Genomic DNA, 12,262 nt, shown 5'->3' on the forward strand with positions numbered 1-12,262 from the left:
AAGGACAGGCGCCTTTGTGTGTGGATGGTGTTCAGCACCAAGGACAGGCGCCTTTGTGTGTGGATGGTGTTCAGGACCAAGGACAGGCGCCTTTGTGTGTGGATGGTGTTCAGCACCAAGGACAGGCGCCTTTGTGTGCGGATGGTGTTCAGCACCAAGGACAGGTGTCTTTGTGTGCGGATGGTGTTCAGCACCAAGGACAGTTGTATGGACAGTTTGTAACATAAACATTATTCACACTGTTCCCCTGCAGCTGTACGGGTTCAGCTGTTTTGTGCTGTCCATGGTGTCCATGCACACTCTGTGTCTCATCAGCATACACAGGTACATCACCATCTGCCGCCCTGAACACGGTACGGGAACTAACTGTTCTCCAGCCTTCCCTCACTTCTTCCGACTTTCTTACACTAATAAGAAGTGGAAGTTAATTGCACAACAATGCATGTCAACTTGTACACAAATGCTAGTATTTTACAATTCTAAAAGACTACTTTACTAAAAATGTACTATTCAAAACAGTCCCTAACTTTTCCCACGTCAAACCCAATGCCGGTGTCTTTTCTTCCACAATATGTGACCTCGAATAAGCGAATGAAGTGAAGTAAACTCATGTCAGTGCAGCAAATTCCTTATTTAATCTAATAGATGGTCTGAAAGTGGAAAACATGTACAAGTATTCTATCCTTTCGTGACCCACGTCTTTATTTGACCCTAGTTTAACACTACCAAATGCGTCAGATGAACACTCTTTACGCCTGAATGCTGCTTTGGTATATCTTGTCAGCGTGCGTCAAAAGATATGAAAATGAAATTGGTCGTCTCCAGGCGCACATGTCAAGCAAGGCTTGCTAATGGATAAGCTGCCGTCACTTGAAGGTCAAATGAGGGCAGTTTATCGTACTTGCGCGAATCAGTGAACTTGTATCAAATGTAAAATTAGTAAAACGTTTTATCTACGAAAGGCGGTTTGGCTGGCAACTATTAACGACATAATCAGCCTGCCTCTTCCATTTGCCTTGCTTGATTTGTGTCTAGCTTTCCATTTCAATTGCCCACCAAATTATCATAAAAAAATACTTATCAATATAGATCACATCTTTCGTGCTTTGAAGGACGTTGTAACAGCTGCAACGTGTGGCATTTTTATCATAAATCTCTAGAAGAAAATGAAAAACGGGGGGGGGGGCTTACCCAGAAGTCTTGAATTGAAAGTAGAAACTACAGCATTAACCGGTTATTGATCTATCCTCTACAGCCAGTAAGTTGACAATGAGCAGGACAATCTTGGCTGTGATCGGGGCCTGGCTGGTTGCGATCGTCGTGGCGGTACCACCACTGTTCGACATTGCAAGGTTGGTCCGCTAGGCGTCCCCACATACCTGTGAACAACCAGTGGTGATAGTAGCTGATAGTCACGTGCCCAGAATGTCACGTGGCTGAAGTAGTTGGTCACTTATTCTGAGGAAGGCTGTAGGGAGCTGCTGTAGGGGTAGTTGAAAATTCTCTAAATTGCAGTCTTTTTTTTACTCCAACATTTCATGACTAGACACGGTGACAGCACACTCAAGTTATATCAACTTATTTTATGCCGCCACCAACGAAGGGGACGAATACATGACAAGACAATACTCAAGAAAGTCGTGTATTATTATTAAAAGTGCCTTTTCCAAGGGCACAAGATCGGTGGCATGTCAGGACTCGAACCCGGGACCACTTGGGCGAATCGAGCACGCTACCGCTACGCCACACGACCCCATAGTCTTTTTGTTTGAAGCTGTTTTACTGGATTGAAATTAAGATAAAATTTCCCCCTCTTTTTCACAAGGTACACGTACGAGCCGTTCGGTCTGTCCTGTGCTATTGACTTCCGGGTCACGACCGTGGCTGACCTGGTGTACCTCATCTGCCTGATCGTCCTGTGCTACGTCATCAATGTCGTCATCATGGGAACCTGCTACTTCAAAATCATCAGGAAGTGAGTCAACCACCGGTTCACTTGTGTCGGCCGTGTCACACTCTGATATTGGCAAAAATTAGCAAATATCAAAACGCCTGCAATGATCTTTGTCCTGGCAGCCTGAATACGACCAGTGTTGACCATGCTATTAAATAATTCGTTGTATCTTCTCCAAATCAAGGTTCTCCAAACAGCGATTCAGGCAAGTCCGTGACATCAGGACTAGTTATCGGCGCAGCTTCGAAATGGGAGTCACCCTGGTGAGGTTTGAGCCCTTTCCCTAATCCTCCAATCCTACCCTTACGTTAATCCGATATATATGTATGCTAGGGCTAGGAACAAAGCTGTAAAAAAGGCACTTTGTATTGGTAGACGGTAGACGGTAGAGTAGACAGCAATGGACTAGCATTAGAACAATGCACAAAAATTATGCGAGTCATGGGCCTCCCAACTACAAATAGTCAGCAACCACACACCATACTACTTACCGCTATCTAGTGCAACCCCTCTATAAGGGTATTGGATTGTATAGTTCCTTTGGATTAGATCTATAATTCAGTTCGACATGTTTTTCAATATGCCTTGTATCGACATGTTCTTCAATATGCATATGCCCTGTTTGCTGACATACATTTACATAGATGCTTTTCACTCGTTCACCTATAAATTTATCCATCCATCCATCCATCCATCCATCCATCCATCCATCCATCCATCCATCCATCCATCCATCCATCCATCCATCCATCCATCCATCCATTCATGTCTTCCCTCCTTCCCTCCTGCGCAGCGGTGTATCCTGATGGTACTATTCTACCTGGTGTCCTGGACGCCCTACACGGCCCTGTGTGTGTGGACCATGGTGGGCCCGCCGCCGCCGGTGGAGGTCAGCATGGCGGCCGCCTTGATCGCCAAGACCCACTGCGCCTTCAACCCCATCTTATACGCGTTCATGAGCGAGGTAGGTCTTGTAGGTACGATGGTTTTTGGATGATAGACTGTGAGAGAGTGACGTGGTGAGAGGTAGGTAGGGGGTAGATAGATGGATCGCTCTCCCACCCTCTATCTTGATAGAAACGATCAATAGAAAAATTACAATGACGTTCGTGTGGATAATTTAAGCTGGAGAATAGAAAGACAAACTAAATAATAACATTCTACTTACTAAACCAAATCCATACATGTGCTAGTGCAATCAGGTGGGGCTAGTCGTTGGTTATAGTATATTTTCTAATAACAAAGCAGTACTTTATAGAGAGATGTGGACAGATACATGTATATGTATACATACATACATACATGCATGCATGCATGCATACATACATAAATCATATATACATACACAAATAGATGTCTTAACAGGGAAAGTAGCGTCCTGTTTTCTTAACATGAGATATTTTGACACCCCAACTTTTCTGTCTTATTTCTGTGATCCCCTAATGCAGGTGTACCGGAAGCTGGTGTTTCGCACCATGTGTCCGTGTTGTTTCACCAGGATCAGCTGCACTTCGGCCGCCACGCCGCCAGGGAGCAGCAAAGTCTCCGGCCACCCCACCCCCGACATCTTCACCGTGGGCTACAGCAGCCGGGACCAGGCCGTGCAGATCAACAGGGCCGCTTCCAGGCGCTTCTGTTTCGTTACGGAGACGGCGTCAGAAGATCTGGGCATTGAGGAAACGAGTTTTACGGGCCACATTGGTCTGTGGAGATCAGGGGCCACGGTAGAGGGTTTGGGCGGCGTCCAAGTCACACAGTCGCCGACGTCAGGGTCAGGAAGTGAGTCGTCACCGTCTCTCTTGGACTTCCTACCCAAAAGGGCTTCAGGAAGGATAGCTTCTGCAAAAGTGCCTTCCCCGTCTGCTTTTACTTTTGAGCAGACGACATGCCCCGAGTTTATAGACAGACAGGCCGCTGGGCCGGAACAGTCTCAGCAGGACAAGACAACCCGATCATCTGCACTGGACGTCAGGCTGACCGAGGATGACGTCACAGATACCACACCTGCCTCGGAAACATGGCGGAGAAAGACGTCAAGAAGAACTTTTGGCAAGTCTAGGAAACATGCGTATATCGTTGATTAGACCCGATCAGTAGCATCTAAAGAAACTACAAATGAGCCTATGATTACTTTATCTGAATATTCATTTAATATGTGCGTGATTCAAAAGAGATTGAGTTGAATTGTGGAGTTTTTGTGATCTACTGAAAGATTACATCTGGAAATACTGTACGTGTACGGTAACTGCTGAAACTCAACTGGGGTTTCTACACATGGATTTGACATTATTAAGTTAGCCACATGTTATTGTAATGTTATAGTATTCAGGATTACAATTTAACAGATTGAGATGTGTGCTTTTTATATTCTTACAAAAGCTGTCATTTTCGTGTATATATACAAGTGTAATAGGTTTGTTTTGTATCACCGTTAGATGACATATTAAACTCTTCTGTGAAAACGAATTCCTCTTGTCTCATATTGCTCCTCTGCAACTGCTCTCACTTCTTGAACCTCGAAGTTGGACCTTGGTGCCATCTATGGTTGTGTTTTTATTGCACCATAGAAATCTACATATTCAACATCAGAACATCAGGGACCTCTAGCGGATGCTTGAAAATGTGCATCAGGCGTTCAGGCGTTTTCTCGGCTCAAATTTAGAACTCCAGTGTCTGCGATTTCACGCCTAACAATGCACCTGTTCTAAGGCCTACTGTAGCTGATGACTTTTCTCTATACACGATAAATTACACACATTCTATTTCTCAATGAAATGATATCTCAATGACAACCCTTTCTCATGTCTATATCAGAAAACAATCAATATTGTATATAAATACAAGCAAAGAAACATTCAAGACAACGTATTGGCACAATGACACTTGAATACTTTAATTTTAGGCTAGGCACAGAGCAACATTTACATACACTGGACAAAATATAACTATCTAAGAATCTTTCATAAGGCTAAGAAGTTTTTAAACGCTTTCAATACAGATGGACATCCACCCAGAAACAGATTACGATATGTATTAATTTAGTCAGAACTGCTAAAATGTTGCTCGTGAGGCCCGGGTGTCTCTCGTCCCAGTAAGTGCTTTATCTTGTATGGTCCGTAAGCGGGGTATATCTTTTTGTTTAAACATTCTGGTCCCGTCGCCATCTTTTCAGATATTCCATTCTTTTCAGATATTTAAAACGATGAAACTAAACAGTTTTCTGTGTTCTATACATTAGAATATTAACACACCAACAATTGATAACAAACAACATAAGCGAGTTTTTTTTACAACAAAATTAAGTCATGGCAAAGGCAGCAAGATAGTTCCTGTGTTTAACACGTTTGGCTCTAATTCAAAGTACCTACACTGAATTCACAATCGGAACACAATACTTCACGAATTGACTGACCACAAGTCCTTTTTTGACTGGATAGCAAACTATATAATATAGGACTCATCATACGAAACGGACTAACGTGAAATTTGGATAGAAATTCGTCCCACTACAAACAGGCGTTCTGTCGGCTCTTACGAAAGGATGCCCTGCACTAGTTCCACATATTTGTCGTCTGCAGGCGGCTTGCGGTGACTGGAGTTCAGATATTTGGCCAGGTTGGGAACTTCCCGCATGTAGCTTAGAAAGTCCTGAAAGGTAAAAACGCAGCAACGTGATGGTATTAGTTAGTGCCTTAGTATAGCAGTTAAGGGCCTATGTTAAACTGCAAAATCGTTACAGCGTAGCACACAGCTTCATTCGGTAAATTGTAAAAAAAAAATAGCCCTGGAGTTCCTAAACATCTTTTGTTTTGATCTATTCAATAGAAGACAAACAGGTCGGTTTGCAAAAATGTTTCGTTCACAAAGAAAAAACGTGCCAGTAATCGCTGATTTAACTAGATGTATCACATTGTTATCTGCGTACGTATGTGTAAGGGATTACAGTGTACTCCTAATGTACCAAAATTCCCGGCCACTGGAACCACTTTAACAAATCATTCGAAAGTAACATCTGAAAAAGTAATCTCCTGACAAAGTGCCTCTGATTTTTACCACTTAGCACCGCCGCGCGCTAAGCTCCAAATGGACCATTCCTGTCATAATGGCAGCAACTTCCAGCCACCTTTTACGTGTGAGACCGATGACGCTCCTAACACAATTGAACTGCTTGGGCGATTGTTCAGGCCAGCTCTCACGCGTAAAAGGCGGATCAGTGAAAGGCTGTTACCGCCTCGATAGGCCTTTTTGCTGGACGTTCCATTTGAATGGAGGACTGTATACGACCACTTCTGGCCAGTAAAAAGCAGGGGCAACCATTAGCTTGGGAGCCGTTCCAAGTCGTTGAGCACTGCATTCACCTCTCCTGCACATGTCACAGTGAAATACTAGCACTAGAGAAGCGGCTTAACCTCAACGGTCACCGAGGAGAAATTCTAGCGAGATGGATCCCATGAAAAATTCTCGATATGATGTGGTAGAAGGAACAATATTCACCAATCTTGATCGTATTCTTAGATTTATTGAAGAATTGTTGTCAAACAACAAAGTTTTCTATATCGATTGAGTCCAACTAGCGATATAACAATCTAATATACCATAGACATTTTGATTGACAAATATCTCCAACGTTTGTGATGAAAGTAAATACCTACTGCACAAAAAAATTGAGAAAATCAGAAATTAATAGATTGAAAGCACACCACAGAGTATTAGTCAAGACACGTTATCATTTCATGTCATTAACCAAAATTCAAGTTAAAAGAGCTTTACGAACTTGCATGCAACAAAGAAATCACAAATAGAAACAAAAGTGTTTGGGCCCCACCTCCAACTTGGAATAGTCCTCCAGCGCGTAGGGATACAACTCCGAGATGGTGAGAAGCGGTTCCAACAAGGCTACATCAGCAAACGTCATGCCCGTGCCGACCAGGAAACCCGTTCCGTTGTCTTCTAGTGCCTGGAAGAGTTACGGCAAACACTGTATAACATTCAACATGCCCTGACGTGCGCTTCGTTGCTTAGTCTCATGCTAAAAACCCACACGTGTAAAGTCCCATGCCGACGCATGGAAGCTTACGGCACTTCCCTTTGGGACAGAAGTACACAATATGACATGTTGCATGCTGCTCCTATAAAGCTACTTTAGTAATGGTAGCCTCCAGGTACCAGTGACGCCATAGCTACCCTGCCTGCTGGCCTGCTGTTGTCAAATGCGTTGGGTTTGGCTTAAAATCGGCCCAATCTGTGGTGTGATTGGTGAAAAGCAACGAATACCCTACAGTTAACATGGTGCTGGATTGAAAGGTCCAAAAACTCACAAGAAATAGGTCTTAGGCTTCCGGAAAGTCTTCAAAATTCGACTTCCTGAATTCTCCTATGTCGTCCTGGAATACTGGTTCCCGTCCAGATTCTGAGACTTTTGACCTCCTCTCATTCTGCCTGTCAATCTGCCGCTACCCAAAGACTGTCAACCTCACCTTTCCGGACAAACAGTTGAACAAACCAACAGCTCAGCTACCCAAAACAACGCTTCTGTGCCCGGAATTAAGAAAAGACCTAGATTGACCTGCTCGAATATAGGCAGCCATCTGGGCAGCACGTTGTCCTGGATCTCATCCTCGGCTGCCGAGCGGTCTGGTGCGAAGGGCAGGGCGTTAAAGATCTCGTTAAAGTCTCGCGCGCCCTCGGCCAACATGTCACACCTAGGAAACAAAGGAACGCAGTCCTGTCAACGAAATCATGTACTAAATACGGTAAATGCTACACTTCGGGAATGAAACAAGGCATATATATAAAACTTCACATCCGGATAAAGTAAACTTATAGTTTGTCCAGCTGTAGAGTTTTATCTTACTGTAAATACAATTTACCTGGATGTCTAAACTTTACCAACGTAACGGAAAACACCATATTACAATAACATATTCAGCACCAAGGAAAGCACCCGTCCCAAGTTCTTATCCTACAGATTCACTTACTTGGCGGACTCCACGTTGTTCTTGCCATAAAGAGCAGCGCGTCTGGCAACATGGCGGACGATGGCCCCCACCTGGACCAACTTCACCCCGTTAATCTCCAGCAGAGGCAGTTGAAGAAACAACAGGTCTCCACCTGCAATCATGGTAAAATGTTACCAAAGTCAAAAACCTTTTTTTTAGAAAATAAAAATTTCTTCCAATACAAAGAAAAACAGAGACTTACTTCAGAGTATTGACTCTCAGCACAGGCTTCGTCAAGGGAAGAATGACTCCTTGCTTACGGCACGTGACCAAACACGTGACAAACACATGGTATAACACGTGATCGGCACGTGGCATAACATGTGACAGGCACGTGACATAAAACGTAACACCAGTAATAAGTCAAAGGAAGTCTGTATCACCCAACGTCTCTGATTTTAGAGACGGTTGATGGAACACCAGCACGATACACGTACAATACATGATACACAGAACCGTACTTACTTTCTCGCAGCTTTTCTAGCTCTTCTTTTGTTTCAACGTATATCTCGTCGAACTGAAATAGAAAAGGAAGACACTCTAAATTGTAACAAACGTGTGGTTTTGGATGATATAATAACTATTCGATCCTGTATCTTGAATCAGTTATGGTTGATTCTACCTCTACAATGAGAAACTTGACGTTTTTGTCGCTATCTCTGCAAATTCCCCTACTAGACGGATTCTGGTCACATATCTCAGTTAATTACTAAAGGATTTGTGTTTTGGCACTTGAGTACCGTGACCTACATACGGCAAATAACACTCATTTACTCCGTGGGTATTCCATCGCCGGTTTCTTAGTAATTGAAGCATTGCCACTCAAGACATTTAGAGGTCGTGAGCGATTACAATCTACATATCCATACACCATCAACTCGCAACCATTTGTCATTTCGAGACAGTAAACGTTTTTTAATCTATAGCTCTTCTTTATTTCTTGGCTCTAGACCAAACTTCAAGCAACTGACACAGAATTTAAGTGTAACACAAAAATATCGTTATATGTGAGAAATCCGTCAGAACGGAACTGAAAGCATCTTAAAACATTTTTGAAGCTTGTCTTCGACAAAACAAAGGCCCTGAATATCGTATAAAGCTTGTTGCTCTAGGTAATTGATAAGAATAATTTGTGAAAATATGAAGAAATGGTTCTGAAAATGGCTTCAAGGAAAACAAGCAAAATGATGAAAGCACTGTTTTTGTGTCACGATTGGAAAACGCTCTATTTGAATGGTTTGATCTTTAGGAGAACGGTTGTCACCATGTCGTATTTGCGGTGAACCTTACTACTTCCAGTGAACCCACCTCTATCCCGGCCGCCGCCAGCATCAGCCGGACGCTCTCGGCCTGGCCGCGGCCGTTGAAGTACGTCAGCTTCGGTTTGCCTGGCTCGGACATACTGGTCGTTCCTGTCAGCCCTTTGGTCAAACTATTGACATAAAACATACAATAATAAGACTGTAGTAGCGGTAAGGCCATGTTGATTTGATTATATAGATGACATCCTCTGGGAGCCCCAAAACTGATGCGATCGTGCGAATAAAAGAAGTTTGGCAAAACAAAGTTGCCTTCATTATGAAAATTAATCCAAGTGGTCATGAAGGTTGAACAAATATACATGGTATGGTATGGTGAATAATGAATGGACTCTTCGTTTTCATTTCTTCGCATTTTCGTCTTTTCCTTTGGAATCGTTGTTGTAATTCTACCACATTAGTATTGATTTTCAATATTTTTTTTTGCAATTTACGGCATATATTTGCTCATTTTGCAGGCGCCTTGTGTGATTTACAGTAATAGTATGGTTGAAAACTTTTTTTTTAGAAACGGACGAAAATTCATGCGTCATCCATATAATCAAATCAACATGGCCCAAGCGTCTGCATGGATTCTCTTGAAGCGAATGTACATGTCTGATGAATGACGTTCGTGTAAAAGTCAGGAGGAGCACGGTCAGATAGAGAGTAAGTTTTCCCAAGCGACCGTTCTTTCATACCGAATGACGTTAACGTTAGACAGAGCGACCACTCGTGTATCAAAATGTCACCGAATCGCACAGGCTTTCCCTGTCCCTGGTGCTGAAGTCGCTGGAGTCGTGTTGTGTTACAGATTGAATCGATAATTCAATTTCTCCTTAAAGGCATCCAATGTGATTTCAGGGCAGCAAAACTGGAAATATTCTGAATAAGGACATCTTTGTTATATTGACACATACTGCTTCAAATTAGCACTTTTGAGTCAATATTTCTTACTTTGGGCTTTTACAACTGTAGAAAAAAGCCCAAAAGATGAGTCCTTTATTTTCTGGGTGGTACACTTAAAATCAGCCAACAGCCCTTCCAGTGACCGTTTACAGTCAGAATTTTGGGAAATTTTGCTCCAAGATGGTCAATATACATTGGGATAGTGTGGTTTCAACTTAGTATGTAGATAAATGACTAGAATATTGGCTTTATGGGAGTGGAATACTTGATATTGTATTCCTCAGCACGGACATAACGTCAGAATGCACGCAAAGAGCTCTGGCAAGCAATGCTGACTACTAATAGTAGGTTAAATCCCCCTATTCATTCCTCCATATTGTTGGATCCTGTATTCTGAAAGGCTTGTATCTTTTGACCGACAGACGTCTGTGACTTAAATGAACGACGCGCATGAATGCCAGAATGGACACAAGTGTCAGCAAGCGTCAACTTTGACAGATCCACTACCCGCTAGCTGAATTGTTCAACGTTAACCTTTATGTTTTAGTTTGTGTCGAATGGTTTGTATAAGAAAACACGGGGCTGTGACATCTCTACATGGCCATATTCATGATCCAAGTCACGAAGACTGTCGAAATGTCTCCCTTTAATGCGTCCCACGCCTGACACGACAAAATGCATGTCAATGTGAAGGGTAACCTATCATGTTACCTTTGGGTCATCTCTGTATCGTGTAGACGCCCCAACAGTAAAAGGCTGATTCAGAAAAAAAGGACTAAAGCTTAAAGCGAGACATTTAGAGCCGTGGGAGCTATAAATAATTTGTGTGTTATACAGGCTATACAGTTACAGAAATACGCACTCAGAATTCAGAATGCTACAATGTGCTTCTTCGTGTTGATGATTTCATTTGTATTCAACAACGGAACTGCTGACGATCATTAATAATCATTCATCCAAGGAATACACGTTTTCTTAATGCATCCACTATTAGGTTTAATGGAATACTAAACGATGATGAGTGTTGATGCTATTAACAGATATTTTATTGTTCAATTTAGACAAGCCTTCGTTTATTTGCGAGCTCCATACTAGTTTATGTGCTATCAATGTGCCACCCCTTTTTACCGACATTTTAGCATCGGCCCCAGGTACATCTGCGCATTACTCACGCGTCTCCGCATCGGGACCTGTAGTCTTAACCACAGCTTATTCTTAAGAAATTTAGCCCCTAGTGCTGCTTGTATCTGCGGGTCTCGTTGTGAGAGTGTCATACATTTTCTTTTACACTGCCCTTTATATAATCAACAAAGAGTCACCCTACTCAGCAATCTCCAGAATGTGGTAGGCTTTGATTTTGATGTTTTCAATATGTCTGAACAATTGTTATGTGATATTTTACTTAGAGGATTACCTGATTTATACTATGATACAAACTGTAATATCTTGCTAACCACTCAAACTTATATTGTTGACACCAAACGGTTTGTACTCGACTGATTTATTATATAGCCTACTAAACATTTCTTTGTACTATTTAACGACCCATCCCACCCACTTGCTGTTCTCTGTTTTTTGTTATGTATTGTAATTGTATTCTATGTTTGGTGGTGAGGCTAAAATTAGCTATAGCTAGAGTACCTCACCACCTTGTCTTGTATTGTCCTTGTTGAATTTGCAAATAAAAAAATAAATAAAAAAATGTGCCACCCTGCACGTACCCTGGCCTGTTGCGATAAAAACGTGAGTTTAAATTGATATATTGCAAATATATAATCTACAATATGTAGTGAGGAAATGTAGGGACTACTGGTTAGATTTCATCTCTACACTGATAAAGTGAAAATCTTCACATGATCATCTTTTATTCACAGCAGAATCGATAATCATTCTCATGAAATCACCCTGGAACGAATAGCAGGCATTTAATAGAGTAATTTAATAGAACGCCATGAGGGTAATCGAAGAACTTGAAGCAAGACACATGTACAGCCTGTGGAGGCGTGTAACAGTGTCTTCGATATAAATTGACCCTCGATGAAAGGGCATAATGGTTACCTTCACATGGTCTGCTATGTTATTTATACTTACTCAAACCTACT

General features: G+C 42.2%; 2 protein-coding genes across 2 annotated transcripts in view; one reads left to right on the top strand and one right to left on the bottom strand.

The window, feature by feature from the left end:
- The window catches only part of LOC109469140 (rhodopsin, G0-coupled-like), a 9,044-nt gene extending 4,796 nt beyond the window's left edge, over window positions 1-4,248 (top strand). Inside the window, exons 3-8 of the mRNA XM_019767541.1 lie at window positions 254-353; window positions 1,256-1,352; window positions 1,826-1,975; window positions 2,139-2,217; window positions 2,748-2,918; window positions 3,403-4,248. Of these exons, the coding sequence (XP_019623100.1) occupies window positions 254-353; window positions 1,256-1,352; window positions 1,826-1,975; window positions 2,139-2,217; window positions 2,748-2,918; window positions 3,403-4,038 (1,233 nt within the window). The 3' untranslated portion in view covers window positions 4,039-4,248. The remainder of the gene's footprint in view (window positions 1-253; window positions 354-1,255; window positions 1,353-1,825; window positions 1,976-2,138; window positions 2,218-2,747; window positions 2,919-3,402) is intronic.
- A 581-nt stretch (window positions 4,249-4,829) lies between these two features.
- On the bottom strand, window positions 4,830-9,381 carry LOC109469149 (glutathione S-transferase A4-like). Its single transcript, XM_019767555.1, has 6 exons — window positions 9,262-9,381; window positions 8,419-8,470; window positions 7,933-8,065; window positions 7,521-7,656; window positions 6,780-6,911; window positions 4,830-5,602 (listed from the first exon to the last, which is right to left on the bottom strand). Exons 1-6 carry the CDS (start codon window positions 9,352-9,354, stop codon window positions 5,486-5,488), a joined length of 663 nt encoding a protein of 220 aa, XP_019623114.1. The 5' UTR covers window positions 9,355-9,381; the 3' UTR covers window positions 4,830-5,485.
- Window positions 9,382-12,262: the final 2,881 nt, after the last annotated feature.

Source organism: Branchiostoma belcheri, unplaced genomic scaffold (genome assembly GCF_001625305.1).
Source record: "Branchiostoma belcheri isolate BF01 breed outbred unplaced genomic scaffold, Haploidv18h27 scaffold20, whole genome shotgun sequence".
Lineage (NCBI taxonomy): Eukaryota > Metazoa > Chordata > Leptocardii > Amphioxiformes > Branchiostomatidae > Branchiostoma > Branchiostoma belcheri.

Excerpts from the sequence above, each read along its gene's own strand:
- LOC109469149 (XM_019767555.1), bottom strand. The coding sequence starts at position 9,354 with ATGTCCGAGCCAGGCAAACCGAAGCTGACGTACTTCAACGGCCGCGGC. Across the intron at positions 8,471-9,261 it reads TGGCGGCGGCCGGGATAGAG|TTCGACGAGATATACGTTGA; the intron begins GTGGGTTCACTG and ends TTTCTATTTCAG. Across the intron at positions 7,657-7,932 it reads AACAACGTGGAGTCCGCCAA|GTGTGACATGTTGGCCGAGG; the intron begins GTAAGTGAATCT and ends TTTGTTTCCTAG.